At 48.9% G+C, this 18,352-nt stretch overlaps 1 protein-coding gene across 2 annotated transcripts in view; it reads left to right on the top strand.

The window, feature by feature from the left end:
* The window catches only part of TPM4 (tropomyosin 4), a 33,589-nt gene extending 15,733 nt beyond the window's left edge, over positions 1-17,856 (top strand). For both annotated transcript variants that reach the window (XM_007995628.3, XM_007995629.3), the window contains 6 exons: positions 3,383-3,500; positions 4,986-5,056; positions 6,013-6,088; positions 9,857-9,919; positions 10,005-10,074; positions 17,622-17,856. In XM_007995628.3, the coding sequence (XP_007993819.1) occupies positions 3,383-3,500; positions 4,986-5,056; positions 6,013-6,088; positions 9,857-9,919; positions 10,005-10,074; positions 17,622-17,704 (481 nt within the window). In that variant the 3' untranslated portion in view covers positions 17,705-17,856. The remainder of the gene's footprint in view (positions 1-3,382; positions 3,501-4,985; positions 5,057-6,012; positions 6,089-9,856; positions 9,920-10,004; positions 10,075-17,621) is intronic.
* Positions 17,857-18,352: the final 496 nt, after the last annotated feature.

The raw sequence follows: 18,352 nt of genomic DNA, 5'->3' as shown, positions 1-18,352 counted from the left end.
TAATCCCAGCACTTTGGGAGGCCAAGACGGGCGGATCACGATGTCAGGAGATCGAGACCATCCTGGCTAACATGGTGAAACCCCATCTCTACTAAAAAATACAAAAAAACTAGCCGGGCGCGGTGGTGGGCGCCTGTAGTCCCAGCTACTCAGGAGGCTGAGGCAGGAGAATGGCGTAAACCCGGGAGGCGGAGCTTGCAGTAAGCTGAGATCCGGCCACTGCACTCCAGCCTGGGCGACAGAGCAAGACTCTGTCTCAAAAAAAAAAAAATACACAAATTAGCGGGGCATGGTGGCGGGCACCTGTAATCCCAACTACTCGGGAGGCTAAGGCAAGATCCCCCAGCTTGAACCCAGGAGGCAGAGGTTGCAGTGAGCCGAGATCCCACCACTGCACTCCAGCCTGGGTGATAGAGTGAGACTCTGTCACAGAAAAAAAAGAAACTGTTCCTCACCCCTCCGTGGCATCTGTGCTGCATCCCAGCCACCAGTAGGGTGCCTTCTCCTCGGGAGCCGGATCATTATCTGGCACGCCTTAGCACAGGCTCTCTGGAAGACTGAGGGTAGATTGTGTAATTCACAGAAGCAGCAGTCTCTGTGTGATGGAAAACGAGTTCCTTGTGTGGCGATGCTGTGGGCCCAACCAGTGACCATCGCCTCTGCCCCTCACTCACGCCGGAGTTCTCACTTGAGCCAGCCACCATGCTTTTGCAGTATAAACGCCTCCCAAAGATTCATTTCTTTTTTTTTTTTGAGACAGGGTCTCACTCTGTCACCCAGGCTAGAATGCAGTGGTGCGATCGCAGCTCACTGCAGCCTCGATGTCCTGGGCTCAAGTGATCCTCCTGCCACAGCCTCCAGCGCTCCAGAGTAAAGCTGGGACTACAGGCACATGCCATCACGCCTGGCTAATTTAAGATGCGTTTCTGATTCTGCTGTTGTGACCACTAACCAGAGATTAGAAACCAGCTAGGAAATCTTGGAGATCGCATGTTGCCCAAGCTGGAAATTTCTTCCCAAGTAGTGGAACAGCCAGGGCAGAGGGAACAGACGCCACTGCAGACTCTGCTTCAGCCACCGAATTGAGGGAGAGAGGGGCAGCTCGGGCAGCCACGGGGCAGAGGAAGGATCCAGTCACGAGGACTCCTGGCTGTGCCTGTGGCCTGAGTTAGCTGCTGTTCACAGTCAGACCAGCCTGGCTGGATGCTGACGTTGAGGGCTCCCATATTGGCACACCAAGAGGGGCTGCAAAGGCCAGTCTCTTGTTTGCACCATGCCCCCAGAGGCCTTTGGTGACACCCCTGTTAGAGACGGCTGTGTCTCAGTAGAAAGAATTCTGTACTTGAAGCTGGGGGATCTAGAGTCAGCTTCTTCCACTGGCGCTTTCTATGGAGCCTTGGGCAAGTCACTTTGGTCTCTTGGGTGCTACAAGGGGTTTGGGGGCAGTAAATATCCCAGCAAGCTTGCTCACATGCTGAGGGTGAGACCTCGTACCGGTGGGGGAGGGCGTTTTGAGACTTGGCTGAGAATGGGTGATACCCCATATGGACATATTTATTGGACAGCAAGAAGTATATGGTCTCTGTGCTGAGTGGGAATGATACATAGCAATGACACGTTATCCCAGGCTGGCCTCTTCTTTTCTTTTCTTTTTTTTAAATACACAAGGTCTTGGCAGGGTGCGGTGGCTCATGCCTGTAATCCCAGCACTTTGGGAGGCGGGTGGATCGCTTGAGCCCGAGAGTTTGAGACCAGCCTGGACAACATAGTGAGACCCCATCTCTACAGAAAAATATTAAAAGTTAGCCAGGCATGGTAGTGCATGCTGGTAGTCCCAGCCACTCAAGGGGCTGAGGTGGGAGAATCACCTGATCCCAGGAAGTCAAGGCTGCATTGAGCTATGACTACACCACTACACTCCAGCCTGGGCAACACAGTGAGAACCTGTCTCAAGGAAAAAAAAATAAAACACACAGCACCTTGCTCTGTCACCCAGGCTGGAGTGCAGTGGTGCAATCACGACTCACCGGAACCTTGAACTCCTGGGCTCAAGCGATCCTCCTACCTCAGCAACATAGCAAAACCCCCACCTCCACAAAAAAAATTATTTTTAGTTTAACCGAGTGCGGTGGTGCACACCTATAGTCCTGGCTACTCAGGAGGCTGAGGCAACAGGATCGCTTGAGCCTGGGAGGACAAGGCTGCCATGAGCTCTCAGGGCACCACTGCACTCCAGCCTGGGCAACAGAGTGAGATGCCGTCAGTCAAAAGAAAAAGAAAGGGGGCACTGACTCTGGAGTCAGACTGCCAAGGGCTGCACCCCAGCTCTAACACTTACCGGCTCTGTAACCTTAAGTTACTTGACCTCTCTCTACGCCTTGGTTGTTTCATTTGTAAAATGTAGATAATGCACCTGCTCCATAGGGCAGTTGTGAAAGTAAAGGCACTTAGAAAAGTGCCTGCTAGTCAGTAAAGATGAAGGGAGGCTGGGCGCAGTGGCTCACACCTGTAATCCCAGCACTCTGGGAGGCCGAGGCGGGCAGATCACTTGAGGTCAGGAGTTCGAGACCAGCCTGGCCAACATGGCGAAACCCCCTCTCTACTAAAAATATAAGTTAGCCGGGCATAGTGATGCATGCCTATAGTCCCAGCTACTCTGGAGGCTGAGACAGGAGAATCGTTTGAACCTGTGAGGTGGAGGCTGCAGTGAGCTGAGATCATGCTACTGCACTCCAGCCTGGGTGACAGAGCAAGACTCCATCTCAAAAACAAAAAAAAAAACAAGATGAAGGAAATGTGTGCACAGAGTTTTCATCTTCGCACTATGTTACAGTGCTTAGTAGATTTAGAGACTCATTTAGATGAGAGATGGCACCAGGGGTGGTGTCTCATGCCTGTAATCCCAGCGCTTTGGAAGGCCAAGGCAGTAGGATCACTTGAGCCCAGGCATTTGCAACCAGCGTGGACAACGTAGTGAGACCCCCATCTCTGCAAAAAAATAAAAAAAAAGATAGGCGGGGCACGGTGGCTCACTCCTGTAATCCTGGCACTTTGGGAGGCCGAGGCGGGCGGGTCATTTGAGGTCAGGAGTTTGAGACCAGCCTGACCAACATGGTGAAACTCCATCTCTACTAAAAATACAAAAATTAGCCAGACATGGTGGTGGGTGCCTGTAATTCCAGCTACTCAGGAGGCTGAGGCAGGAGAATCGCTTGAACCCAGGAGTCGGAGGTTGCAGTGAGCTGAGATCGTGCCACTGCACTCCAGCCTGGACAACAGAACGAGAGAGACTCTGTCTCAAAAAAAAAAAAAAAAGAGATAGATGAGACAAGGGTGGAGGGGTGTGAGTGAACGGCGGTCCTGATGAGATTGCTCCTTGCAGAGGAATGAAGGTGATAGAAAACCGGGCCATGAAGGATGAGGAGAAGATGGAAATTCAGGAGATGCAGCTCAAAGAGGCCAAGCACATTGCAGAAGAGGCTGACCGCAAATACGAGGAGGTGAGTGAGGCTGACAGATGGCGCAGCAGCAGGAAGTGGGAGGAAATGCATCTGCTGAGATAGGGAGGACGCCGGGGCCAACGAAAGGAAGCTCTTGGTTAGGTCAGCTGTCCTCCTGCGTGAACATATGTTTGTCCAGAGACAGCCACTTGGCTAGGAAGCTATCTCTCACGATGCCAGAAAGTCCGGCGGACGCTTGTCTAATGTAATGGGAAAACCGAATGATCAGCTCACTTGTGTCGTTAGCTGGGAGTTTTGGCACAGTTGGGCAAAAATGGAGGATTGTGGTCCCAAGCCGTGGAGTTTCAGACCATGCAAGCTCAGGCCCTCCTTTGCCTTCCTCGATGGCTTGGCTCTTCCTTCCCGCCTCTTGTCTGCCTCACTCCTCAGGCCTGAGGAAGAGAATCGGGATTCCCTCCAGGCCCCAGGATAGCTCTTTGAGTTGAAGCGCCAGCAAAAGGACAGGCATGGTGGCTCGTACCTGTAACCCCAGCACTTCGACCAAGGCGGGAGCATCACCTGAGGCCAGGAGTTTGAGACCAGCCTGGGCAACATAGCGAGACCCCATTTCTAAAAATAATAATAATAATAATTAGCTGGGCGTGGTGGCATGCACCTGTGGTCCCAGCTACTTGGGAGGCTGAGGCAGGAGGATCGCTTGAGCCTGGGAAATCAAGGCTGCAGTGAGCTCCGACCATGCCACTGCTCTCCAGCCTTAGAGACAGAGTATGACCCTGTGTCAAAAACATAAAAAAGAGCTGGGCATGTAGCTCACGCCGGTAATCCCAACAATTTGGGAGGTTGAGGCAGGCAGATCACCTGAGGTCAGGAGTTCATGACCAGTCTGGCCAACATGGTGAAATCCCGTCTCTACAAAAAATACAAAAATTAGCCAGGCATGTGGTGCACGCCTGTAAGCCTAGCTATTTGGGAGACTGAGACAGGAGGATCACTTGAACCCAGGAGGCGGAGGTTGCCGTGAGTCAAGATTGCGCCACTGCATTTCAGCCTGGGTGATAGAGCGAGACTCTGTCTCAAAAAAATAAAAAAGAGGCCAGGGGTGGTGGCTCATGCCTGTAATACCAGCACTCTGGGAGGCCGAGGCAGGTGGATCACGAGGTCAGGAATTCAAGACCAACCTGGCCAATATGGTAAAACCCCGTCTCTACTGAAAACACAAAAATTAGCTAGGCATGGTGGCACGTGCCTGTAGTCCCAGCTACTTGGAAGGCTGAGGCAGGAGAATCGCTGGAACCCAGGAGGTGGAGGTTGCAGTGAGCCGAGATTGTGCCACTGCACTCCAGCCTGGGCAGCAGAGGGAGACTGTCCCGAAAAAAGAAAAGACAAGAAAAGAAACACCAGAAAAACCCATGTTGCAGCTGGTCTAGGGATCTGGGTGGGGCATCCCTGGGGACTATCTGCAATGGGTGGGAGAAGACACGGCTGGTGGGGATCGGGCTCAGCTGGGCTTTTCTGTCTCTGCAGGTAGCTCGTAAGCTGGTCATCCTGGAGGGTGAGCTGGAGAGGGCAGAAGAGCGTGCGGAGGTGTCTGAACTGTGAGTGGCAGAACAGGACTGAGCGAGGCTGGCCCAGTTCCTGGGAAGGAGTGGGAGGGAGCTGGCTGTGTTGGGAATTGGCTCTGACCGGGGCCTCTGCTGAAGTGGATGGGCGTCGGGGGCTCATGGCTCATCCTTTCTTTCTCTTGGCTTCCATGACAAAGAGAGGTGATGACTTGTTCTTACTGCCATGGGAAGCGCTGCTCACGTGTTGACTCTTTCTGCAAAGATATGAGGAAATAGGAGTGAGACAGGAGGCAGCTGGGAAGCCCAGAAGTCCCAGAGAGGATATATCAGGGGGCTGTGCCATCTTAACAGAACACTGACCTGCTCCAGAAGGCAGGCTTCCCCCGCAACTCCCCCGTCAGTATGTAAATGCTTTGCTCCTACTGTCAGTGTCTGGCTGTGACACATTCCAGGGGGGAAGGTGAGAAGCTTAACCAGAATCCCACAAGCACTGAAAAACAAAACGCCTGTCCTCTTGGCCCCGGGTAAGGAATTCAGCCCCACAGAGCATCCTGGAATGCTGAGAGAGATCTGGTTTCACAAATCCGCTCCGGGCTTCCTTCCCGGAGTGTCCCGTGCAAACTCTCATTGCTATCTGCCTGCCTCCTGCCCTCGGTCCCATTCTTACACCTTCCGGAGTCGGCCTCATCAATCATAGATTTCACAAGGCCTTGTAGCCTCACCCTTGGCAGAAGACCAGAAGTGCTTTCCAAGCCCTCCAAATACTCCTCGGTCGAGCCTCGCCTCTGCCTGGTATGATAAGGCTTTGATAAGCCCATAGTATCGGACTACAGAAAAATCCATTAACATTTTCCCCCCACATTCCTACTGGGGCCTGCCCCGGGGCTATGTAGGTTTCTCTTTTTGAAAATTTATTGGAGGGACGATTGCTATATTGCCGGCTGTAAGGGAAGATAAGACATAAAAATAAATCCTTTGTCTCTGTGCAGAAAATGTGGTGACCTGGAAGAAGAACTCAAGAATGTTACTAACAACCTGAAATCTCTGGAGGCTGCGTCTGAAAAGGTTGGTGGTTGGCTTGAGCCGGAGGGTGGCTTGCTGGACTTGGTTCTTTTCTTTCCCCCCGAGGGATACAGGAGCCTATCAGGGTATTCGGAAATCTGACTTTTCTTTAACAATAGCATAGGTGCCTGGCAGCCAGGGATTTTCCCCTACAGAAAGAGCTGGATTTCTCCTGCACACTCTTGGGTCCTCTTCCATGGGGTCTGAGCACCATCTTTGATCTCCATCTCAGGAGGATAGAGATAGAACATGAGGCTCCTCTTAGCGAGATCTGAGCATCGTCGTATAAATACAGAGTCTCCCTCTCACGCGATTCCCCTGGTTCCTCCAGAAATACCATCTCAAAGGTATAGCAATGATCAGAGGTGGAACTGGGCTTTTTAGGTTGAAACAGCACCCAAAGCAGTCGCTACGTGGCAGCTACATCAGGAACAAAGGACATACTTCCATGGCCGAACCCCACTGAATTCCCCAGCCTCTTCTCTTCCTCATTCTTGCTCCTGCTTTTGCAGTTTCACAGGCATTCTTTGTTCTCCCATCACCTCCACTCCCCCGCTTTTTTTTTTTTTTGAGACAGAGTCTCGCTCTGTTGCCCAGGCTGGAATTCAGTGGCACGATAGTAGTTTATTGCAGCCTTGAACTCCTGGGCTCAAGCCATCCTCCCACCACAGCCACCACCTGCTATTCACTCAGCTGGGTGTGGCTTTCCTTTTGCCTGACAAACCCCTATTCAGCTTTTTTTTTTTTTTTTTTTTTTTAGACAGGCTCTCACTCTTGTCACCCAGGCTGGAGTGAAGTGGTATGATCTCGGCTCACTCCAGCCTTCGACCCCCGAGTTCAAGTAATTTTCCTACCTCAGCCTCCCGAGTAGCTGGGATGACAGGCGTGGATCACCACGCCCAGCTAATTTTTATAATTTTTGGTAGACACAAGATTTCACCATGTTGGCCAGGCTGGTCTCGAACTCCTGATCTCAAGTGATCTGCCTGCCTCTGCCTTCCAAAGTGCTGGGATTACAGGCGTGACCCATTGCACCCGGCCTAGAGATGAGATCTTGGTCTGTTGCCCAGGTTGGAGTGTAGTGGCGTGATCATAGCTCACTGCAGGCCCTAAACTCCTGGGCTTAAATAATCCTATCACCTCAGCTGAGTAGCTAGGACTTGCAGGCATGTGCCACTACTCCAAAACTGTATTTTTTTTCTTTTTTTTTTTGTAGAGCGCAGTCTATGTTGCCCAGGCTGATCTTAAACTCCTGACCACAATCCCAATCAAGTGATCCTCCCACCTCAGCCTTCCAAAGTGCTGGGATTACAGGCGTGAGCCACCGTGCCTGGCTAATTTTTCTCATTTTTTGGTAGAGACGAGGTTTCATCATGTTGGCCAGGCTGGTCTTGAACTCCTGGCCTCAAGGGATCCTCCCACCTTGGCCTCCCAAAGTGCTGGGATTACAGGCGTGGGCCGCCGAGCCTGGCCTCCTGTTCCTTTGCGCTTCTGCTTAAACATCACTTCTGAGAGGCCTTCTCTGATTTCTCATCTAGGTTAGGTATTTCTCTGCTGTGTAGCCCTGTCTGTACTTTTCCTGGCATTATGATTTCTTACATTTACTATAATTACTCCATGAATTGCATGCCTTCCTTGCTAGATTATAAGTTGTAAGGACAGGAACCATGTCGTCTTGTTCAGAGTTGTGTCCCTAGTACTAGCATTGTGTCTGGCATATATATCTGTAGAGTGTGTGTGTGTAATTTTTTTTTTTTTTTTTTTTTTTAGTAGAGACCGTGTTTTACCATGTTGCCCAGGCTGATCTCAAACTCCTGGCCTCAAATGATCCACCTGCCTCTGTCTCCCATATATGCCAGCCCTGGCATATATCTGATACTGGGATGTATAAAGAATGAATGCAGTTGGTGTGTGTGTGCCAAACAGTGCCCTGGACTAGGGGGATAGACGTGACACCACTGACATGGCATCTGCTTTTTTTTTGACACGGAGCCTTGCTCTGTCACCCAGGCTGGAGTACAGAGGCGCGATCTTGGCCCACTGCAACCTCTACCTCCTAGGCTCAAGCACTTCTACCACCTCCACCTCCTGAGTAACTGGGAATACAGGCGCACACCACCACACCCGACTAATTTTTGTATTTTTAGTAGAGTCGGGGTCTCGCCATGTTGGCCAGGCTGGTCTCAAACTCCTGACCTCAAGTGATCCACCCACCTCGGCCTCCCAAAGTGCTGGGATTACAGGCGTGAGCCACTGTGCCCGGCCTGGCATCTGCTCTTGGAGAGTTCATACTTTAGCCTAGTGGAAGGGATTGGCAAAGTCACACAGTGCTTTGGGAATACAATAGAGGGACCTTGGTAGATTGTGAATGGTGTCACCAAGGAGGCAGCATTTAAAACAGCTGTAGGTCCAGCACGGTGGCTCATGCCTGTAATCCCAGCACTTTAGGAAGCCGAGGCGGGAGGATTGCTTAAGCTTAGAAGTTCGAGACCAGCCTGGGCAACATGGCAAGACCCCGTCTCTACTAAAAATACAAGAATTAGCTGGGCATAGTGGCGCATGCCTGTGATCCCAGCTACTCGGGAGGCTGAGGTGAGAGGATCACTTGAGCCTGGAGGGCAGAGGTTGCAGTGAGCCAAGATTGCCGCACTGCACTCCAGAGTCAGGCTTCAGTCATGACTTGATCACTTAATAGCCTTATAACCCTAGGCAAAATAGTAACTTCACATTTCTGTGACCCTTTCCTCCCCTATAAAATGGGATTACAAATACCAGGCTGTGATGCCACTGACTGTGTCTGGACCCTGGTAAGCAGCTAATAATGTTAGTTATTCAGAGGCCAAGGCAGGCCGATCACCTGAGGTCAGGAGTTCAAGACCAGCCTGGCTGGCCATCATAGCAAAACCCTGTCTCTACTGAAAATAACAAAAATTAGCTGGGAATGGTGGTGGGTGCCTGTAGGCCCAGCTACTTGGGAGGCTGAGTCAGGGGAATTGCTTGAGCCCAGGAGGTGGAAGTTGCAAGTCACAGTGAGCCGAGATCGTACCGCTGCACTCCAGCCTGAGTGACAGAGCAAGACTGTCTGAAAAAAAGAAAAGTATAATTTCTGACAGGTCATCATGGGGAGGGGAACATTCCGTGCTAAGGGGCGCATTCATGGACAGGGACTGGGACTCAGGAGTCCACAGATGATGATCAGAGAGTGCCTGTCACCCTAGGGAAGGTGGTGGAGAATGGGATTAGAAATACAGAGGGGGCTTTGAGTAACACAGATTTCCAGTTATCTCCTTTTTTTCGCCATACTTTTTATCTCAAGTTATCAGTCCAGGCCTTCTGATCAATACCATCCTAGAGGACTCTCCCCCACATTCTCCGCATTTCATACATACTTCTGCTGGGGAAAGGTGCCTGCCTCTACTCTGCCTACCTCTTTTTTTTTTTTCTTTTTGAGATGGAGTCTCGCTTTGCTGTCCAGGCTGGAGTGCAGTGGTACCATATGGGCTCACTACAGCCTCCACCCCCTGGGTTTAAGCAATTCTCATGCCTTAGCCTCCCGAGTAGCTGGGATGACAGGCGTCCACCACCACACCCAGCTAATTTTTGTATTTTTAGTAAAGACAGGGTTTCGCCATGTTGGCCAGGCTGGTCTTGAACTCCTGACCTTGTGATCCACCAGCCTCAGGCTCCCAAAGTGCTGGGAATCCAGGCATAAGCCACCATGCCTGGCCGGGCCCTCCTTTTCTTAAAGCGGTGTTTTGATTTTTCCCACAGTATTCTGAAAAGGAGGACAAATATGAAGAAGAAATTAAACTTCTGTCTGACAAACTGAAAGAGGTGAGTGTGGTTGCTCCCAGCGAGCTCTGGTTTCTCCTGGGGCTGGTCATGAAGCCATGATAGTAACTCCTTTCTTCTTACCTAGGCTGAGACCCGTGCTGAATTTGCAGAGAGAACGGTTGCAAAACTGGAAAAGACAATTGATGACCTGGAAGGTATGAGGTTACCATCTAAATGTTTGCCCTGCCCTGCCTCCCACTCTGGGACACATCCACAGACAGCTGGGGAATGTTTGTGGAGGGGTTGGGTTGGGCCTTGTTTGCCTTAGGAAAGTAAAACGTGTAGTGATGTCATATCTGGATGTCTTGGAACTCTGGAATAGGATAATGCAAATCATTCAAGGCTTGAATTGCCTTTTTTTTTTTTTTTTTTTTTTTTCTTGAGACGGAGTCTGGCTCTGTCGCCCAGGCTGGATGGAGTGCAGTGGCGCCATCTCGGCTCACTGCAACCTCTGCCTCCTGGGTTCAAGCAATTCTCCTGCCTCAGCCTCCCGGGTAGCTGGGACTACAGGCACGTGCCGCCATGCCCGGCTCATTGAATTGCCACTTTCAGGAGGTAAAATATCTCTGCTTAGTCCTGTGAGCAAGTACAGAGAAACAAGTATGGCTCTCTCTGATTAAAAAAAGATTAATAATCAATAAAAACTCTCAGGCCAGGCGCAGTGGCTCAAGTCTGTAATCCCAGCACTTTGAGAGGCCGAGGTGGGCGGATCACTTGAGATCAGGAGTTTGAGACTAACCTGGCCAACATTCTATCAAAAATATAAAATATTAGCTGGGCGTGGTGGCAGGCGCCTGTAATCCCAGCTACTGGGGAGGCTGAGGCAGGGAGAATCACTTGAACCCGGGAGGCGGAGGTTGCAGTGAGCCAAGATCGCGCCACTGCACTCCAGCCTGGGCGACAGAGCCAGACTCCGTCTCAAAATAAAAAAAAGAAAAATCTTCACAATTTCCTTCTGTTTGCTCATTTCTGATAGATGCCTTGCATTTTTTTTTTTTTACATGCCTTGCATTTTTGCAGCTCTGTCCCAAGGAGCTCAAAGCTTGTCACAGTATTTAAAAAGAAAAAAAAAAACAACAGAAATATGGGAAATACAGGAACTGCAATAAAGACTGTAATGCAAGTCTGGGGCCTACATCTCCCAGAATTTCTTCAAGAGTTCCAATGTTTAACATTCGGTCACAGAAATTCCAGAATCTCAGGGTTCAAATGGAATCTTCCAAACTGCTCATCCCACCCAGAAAGGACACATTCTTCAGACCATGTGTTCCAATGTTTTTTTGGGGAAGTGAGGTTCCCATATAAGGGAAAATGCCCCATTCCAAAATACGACCTTTGGACAGGGTGACGTCATTGGAAATCTGAAATAAACTGGGGGGTGGGGACTGGTGGGGGGAAGCGCCATCACTTCTGGTTACCACTTTTTTGAAGCTTCATTGTGGCTAATCCCCCTGCAGAACCTCAAACCACTTAGAAATCACTCCATACATCTTTGGTTTTCTTCATCTGTTTCACATGGAACACAACTTTCTCCTAGTCTGTGCTTTGTTCGCTCACATTTTTTTTTTCTTCCTCCTGCGGTTCATCTGTGGCACTCCATTCCGACCCTTGCCTTCTGTCCCCTGTACTTCTTCTTCTGAACTGTCTCCCCGGGGACCTCCGCCCTCTAGATGAGTTATATGCTCAGAAGCTCAAGTACAAAGCTATCAGCGAGGAACTGGACCACGCTCTCAACGACATGACCTCTCTCTGAGAGGCAGCCAGGTCGCTGCCCTCTGTCCTCCTCACATGGTGCCTCCTATGCCCCTGTGGGCTTCTAGGAGCTCCGGGGGCCTGCCTCCTGGTTTAAACGCCAGAGCCTTCTTCTGATGTGTCTGTGACTCTACGACCGAAATAAAGACGGGCAGTCCTCCTCTTCACACCCCCTCATTCTCATTTTCTCCACTTGCCGCCTTTGAGCTGTAGCTGTGTGCCCTTAACCATAGCCTGAAACAAAAAGTGGGTGGTCAGCCTCTCTCACTCACAAATGAAAAGCTTATTACAAAAAGAAAATTATGCCTACAGGATGCTTTTCTGAAGACGTGAAAACAAAAGCGAGCTGGGCATATGTTCTCAGATACCTCTGTTAGCTAACAGTATCTGCACGCCAGTAGTTTTTTTGTTTTGTTTTGTTTTTTTTGTTTCGAGACAGGGTCTCGCTTTGTCACCCAGGCTGGAGTGCAGTGGCACCACCATAGTTCACTGCAACCTCCACCTATAGGGCTAAAGCTATCCTCCCACCTCGACCTCCCAAGTAGCTGGGACTACAGGTGTGCACCACCACACAAGGCTAATTTTTGTACTTTTTTGTAGAAGCGGGAAGGTCTCGCTATGTTGCCCAGGCTGGTCTCGAACTCCTGGGCTCAGGCAATCTGCCCACCTCCCCCTCCCAGTGTGCTGCAATTACAGGCATGAGCCACCGCGCCCGGCCCCAGTGACTTTTCCTTAAATAGAAATTGTTGTGAATGGAGACTCATCCTTGTAAACCGCTTAGGCAGCTTAAGAGTCAAAAGGGATTTGGAAAAAACGAACAAGCCTGTGTCCAAAACGAGGCTTCCCTTGAATGGGGCTTGAGCTACAGATTCAAATAGCGGCAATGACATTTTGATCTCCATTTCCTCCTTTTCTTGTGTCTTTTCTCTGTGTTACACTGTGAGGGTAGTTACTGGAGCTTCCCGTAGCTTTGTTCTTCACTGTTCATCCAGCTCCCAGTCCTGGGAGGAAGTTCACCTCCACGCCCTGCCCTTAGAAAACTGACTGTACAAGGAGGGAACGGGCCTCCCATGAACAGGGAAAGTGTTGTGACATCAGAAGAAGTGAATTTAGAATTCTTTCCCGAATTCCAAAACTGCCTGAGACACTAACATCAATCTTCCTTCATATTTGAGTGAGTTATAACAGGAACCTTGCTTTAGTTTAGAATAGCTCTTAAGGTTGACCTGTGGGTATTAAAAGGTCATACTTTTTCCTACATGAGGGTTATGGAGAAAACAAGGTCACGCTTTTTTTTTTTTTTGAGACAGGGTCTCACTCTGTTGCCCAGGCTGGAGTGCAGTGGCGCCATCTTGGCTCACTACAACCTCCGCCTCCTGGGTTCAAGTGATTCTCATGTCTTAGCCTCCCGAGTAGCTGGGATTACAGTCGCACACCACCACACTCAGCTAAGTTTTGTACTTTCAGTAGAGATGGGGTTTCACCATGTTGGCTAGGCTGGTCTCAAACTCCTGGCCTCAGCTGATCCACCCATCTCAGCTTCCCAAAGTGCTAGGATTACAGGTGTGAGCCACTGCGCCCAGCCCAGGCTATGCTTTGCTTTTTTTTTTTTTTTTTTTTTTTTGAGACGGGGGTTTCGCCCTTGTTGCCCAGGCTAGCGTGTAGTGGCACCATCTCTGCTCACTGCAACCTCCGCCTCCCGGGTTCAAGTGATTCTCCTTCCTCAGCCTCCCAAGTAGCTGGGATTACAGGCATGCGCCACCACGCCTGGCTAATTTTGTATTTTTGGTAGAGACGGGGTTTCACCATGTTGGCCAGGCTGGTTTTGAATCCCTGACCTCAGGTGATCCACCCACCTTGGCCTCCCAAAGTGCTGGGATTACAAGCTTGAGCTACTGCGCCTGGCCCAGGCTATGCTTTTCTAATGATCGAAAACACAGCAATTTATCAAAGATGATCCAAATTTCAAATAGTCCATCCAGTTCTCCCCTGCATCCTACCACCACCACCTCCTCAAATTATCACAGATAATTGACATTTAGATGTCCAGGCCACATCTTCCAGACTACCCCTTGAACCTGGGAATAGCATGAAAATCTCCAACTAGATCCTGAATTTTCAGTATCCGTTGTTATTCCTCATCCTATTTTTTTTTTTTTTTTTTTTTTTGGTACAGGCGGGAAGCTCTGACCCCATTACTCTCTCTATTCATTCATTCCTCCAAAATGCACCTCCCCTAAACTACCTACACCTTTCCACCCTCAGCCTCTCACTGCTCCTCACTGCCATCCATCCTGAACTTCTGCAAAAACCATTCCCCTCACACACTGCCATATGTATGCCCTTGGAAAGATTACAGACTGTGTAGGGAGCTGGTTTTTGTTTGGAGTCTGTGTATTTGTCCCTGGAATTTTTCCAGACATTTCTGGACTCCACCCTTTTAAAGTAACTATGCAGCCTGTCTATCCAGTTAGTCTACCTAACTAAGCACCTAAGTGGAATTTCAGAGATTAATGCTATGGCCAGGCGCGGTGGCTCACGCCTATAATCCCAACACTTTGGGAGGCCAAGGCGGGTGGGTCACTTGAGGTCAGGAGTTCGGGACCAACCTGGTCAACATGGTAAAACCCTGTGTCTACTAAAAATGCAAAAATTAGCCGGGCGTGGTCGTGGGGGCCTGTAATCCCAGCTACTCGGGAGGCCGAGGTGGGAGAATCAATCGCTTGAACCTGGGAGGCGGAGGTTGCAGTGAGCCAAGATTGTATTATTGTACTCCAGCCTGGGCGACAGAGCGAGACTCCGCCTCAAACAAACAAAAAAAAAGAGATTAGTGCTATGGAGGTCTACACTATCTGTTGATAGTCTGTGAGCCTTGTCAGTGATTCTCAAGGGCAGTTAACACTTTCAGGGAAAGTCATTTTATCTCAGACCTAATAACAAAATAGATGCTAGAGCATCCAAGTGACAAGATGAAGCAAAGTCAGGATTTGTAGTCAAGAGACCAGGGTTTAAGGCCCGGTGCAGTGGCTCACACCTGTAATCCCAGCACTTTGGGAGGCCAAGGCAGACGGATCACTTGAGCTCGGGAGTTTGAGACCAACCTGGGCAACATGGCAAGACCCTGTCTCTAAAATTATTCATAATAATATTTTATTTTTTAAAATTTTTTAATTTAAAAAAAAAGAGAAAATAAAGAGACCAGGGTTTAAAATCCTCGCTCTACTACTTTAACCATGCCAACGTGAACAAGCTGCTTAGCTTTTCCACAAAATAAAGGTGATATCTCTGTTATGAGGATTAAATGAGATAATGGAGAAACTGGCTCATGACAACATAGTCAGCATTCAGTTAACTTCTACTCACCCAGACTGGATAGACCCAGGTCACTGATCTGTCTGATGGAATCATCCCAGGTCATAGTCACTTGACTCTGTGTGTGTGTGTGTGTGTGTGTGTGTGATGGAGTCCCACTCTGTCGCCCAGGCTGGAGTGCAGTGGTGCAATCTTGGCTCACTGCAACCTCCACCTCCCGGGTTCAAGTGATTCTCCTGCCTCAGCCTCCCAAGTAGCTGGGATTACAGGTGTGCACCACCACACCCAACTAATTTTTTGTGTTTTTAGTAGAGATGGAGTTTTGCCATGTTGGCCAGGCTGGTCTCAAACTCCTTGCATCAGGTGATCCATGGTGTCTCATGCCAGTAATCCCAGCACTTTGGGAGGCCGAGGTGGGTGGATTGCGTGAGACCAGCTTGGGCAACATGCAAAAACTACTTGGGCCCATCTCTACTAAAAATACAAGAATTGACTGGGTGTAGTGGCACGCCCTTGTAGTCCCAGCTACTTGGGAGGTTAAGGTAGGAGGATCACTTGAGCCCAGGAGGTCAAGGCTTCAGTGAGCTATGATCATGCCACTGTACTCCAGCCTGGGCAACAGAGCAAGACCCTGTTTATAAATAAATAAATAAGAAAGGCTGCCATCTTCTGCAGTCATTTTTTCTTTCTGTAAATTTCCAGGCTGATCATATCACGTTTTGTGAGGCATTTTGCTTTCCCCCAGCATTTTAATGAGTCTTGACCTTGTCCCTTATCAGCCATCACTTATTGCAAACTAAGTTCTCTCTCGTGCTCTGTCACGCATAACTCTAAATGCCATCTTTTTTCCCTCTCTCTTTCTTTTTTAAATTGTTTAATCAGCTCAGTCACTTAATAGCATGCCTGTAGAATGGCTTAAATTTCAATCATACCGCGTTTACCTGGCGTTTGTCTCCATTCCTCTGGATACATAGACAGTTATTTACAATTACGTGTGTAATTCAAACACCATTCCCAGAAGCTCCCAAGGAAAGATGGGATTAGATGTAACTACCAAAGGATCAGGGGCTACTTAATTAGCACTTCAGTGGAAATTTATATTAAGTCACGCATATCTAGAACTGAAATCTTTTCTTCATGTAGCACGTCATAGATTCTGAAGTATTTCTCCTTTATTCCTCATCATTACCCCCACACCACACATTGATATTGTTACCCCCATTTGACAGATGGGGAAAACAGATCTAGGAAGGTTAGATGCTTATTTCAGTGATACAACTGGGGCTTAAGTCCAGGTATTCTGACTCTAGGGTTACCAGAGTTCACAAGGAAAAATACAGGACACCAACTTAAATCTGAATTTCAGAAAAGCAATGAATAATCTTTTTTTTTTTTTTTTTTAATTGGGACGGAGTCTCGCTCTGTCTCCCAGGCTGGAGTTTAGTGGCATGATCTCGGCTCACTGCAAGCTCTGCCTCCCGGGTTCACGCCATTCTCCTGCTTCAGCCTCCCGAGTAGCTGGGACTACAGGTGCCCACCACCACGCCTGGCTAATTTTTTTTGTATTTTTAGTAGAGATGGGATTTCACCATGTTAGCCAGGATGGTCTTGATCTCCTGACCTCGTGATCCACCCGCCTCGGCCTCCCAAAGTGCTGGGATTACAGGCGTGAGCCACTGCGCCCGACCAGCAATGAATAATTTTTTAATCATATCTCATGCATAAGTATATCTCATGCAACATTTGGGATATACTTACACTAAAATATTATTTGTGGTTTATCTGAAATTCAATTTAACTGGGCACCGTGCATTTTATCTTACAACTGTGACTTCCAAATTTAGTGCTTGTTCCTTCGTATTCTGTGATGTTCTGCTGTAATTAAAATTACAAAGTACTGGACAGGCATGGTGGCTATAACCCACCTGTAATCCCAGCACTTTGGGAGGCTGAGCAGATGGATTCCTTGAGCCCAGGACCTCGAGACCAGCCTGGGTAACATGGTGAGACCCTGTCTCTAGAAAAAAATGCAAAAATTGGCCAGGTGGTGGCACGCACCTGCAGTCCCAGCTACACGGGAGACTGAGGTGGAAGGATCACCTGAGCCCAGGGAGAGCAAGGCTGCAGTGATTCATGATTACGCCACTGCACTTCAGCCTGGACAACAGAGTGAGACCCTGTCTCAAAAAAAAAAAAAAAAAAAGTACTTTCTCTGTTGCGACTTTCACCCTGGCAGTTTCAGGTGTAGAAATCTTTTTTGGGGGTGCTGGGCATGGTGGCTCATACCCGTAATCCCAGCACTTTAGGAGGCTGAGGTGGGTGGATCACTTTGAGGTCAGGAGTTCGAGACCAGCCTGGCTAACATGGTGAAACCCCATCTCTACTAAAAACACAAAAATTAACCGGGTGGTGGTGGCGTGCGTGTGTAATCCCAGCTACTCGGGAGGCTGAGGCAGGAGAATTGCTTGAGCCTGGGAGGCAGAGGTTGCAGTGAGCCAAGATCATGCCACTGCACTCCAGCCTGGGTGACAGAGTGAGACCCTGTCTCAAGAAGAAAAAAAAAAGAAATCTTTTTTTTCTTTCATTTAACAAAGATGCTTATTAATTTATCTTTCCCCCTACTCTTAATCCTCACCAGAGAAACTTGCCCAGGCCAAAGAAGAGAACGTGGGCTTACATCAGACACTGGATCAGACACTAAACGAACTTAACTGTATATAAGCAAAACAGAAGAGTCTTGTTCCAACAGAAACTCCGGAGCTCCGTGGGTCTTTCTTTTCTCTCGTATGAAGTTCCTTTTGTTATTGCCATCTTCGCTTTGCTGGAAATGTCAAGCAGATTATGAATTACATGACCAAATATTTTGTATCGGAGAAGCTTTGAGCACCAGTTAAATCTCATTCCTTCCCCCTTTTTTTTTTCAAATGGCACCAGCTTTTTCAGCTCTCTTATTTCTTCCTTGAGTTGCATTTATTCCTAAGGTAGGCAGGGTATTTCCTAGTAAGCATACTTTCTTAAGACAGAGGCCACTTGGTTCCTGGGAGAATAGGCAGCCCCACACTTTGAAGAACACAGACCCCAGTATCTAGTCGTGGATATAATTAAAACACTGAAGAGCATAACTTTTTGGGTCAACTGTTGGTCAAACTATAGGGACCATCACATGGGTAGGGATTTTCCATCCAGAGCCAATAAAAGGGCTGGTGGGGGCCAGGGGTGGCTATTATGGGAAGTCATAACCCACAGATAGATTAACCTAAGAATCCTGGCCCTTCTCCACACTCCACCATGCAGAACAAACATCCTCTCAAGCAATCAACGTAGAATGCTTGGGTAATAGTCATCATTACCCACATATAGTAATTAATA

Source organism: Chlorocebus sabaeus, chromosome 6 (assembly GCF_047675955.1).
Source record: "Chlorocebus sabaeus isolate Y175 chromosome 6, mChlSab1.0.hap1, whole genome shotgun sequence".
Classification (NCBI taxonomy): domain Eukaryota; kingdom Metazoa; phylum Chordata; class Mammalia; order Primates; family Cercopithecidae; genus Chlorocebus; species Chlorocebus sabaeus.
This window is presented reverse-complemented; position numbering and strand designations above follow the sequence as displayed.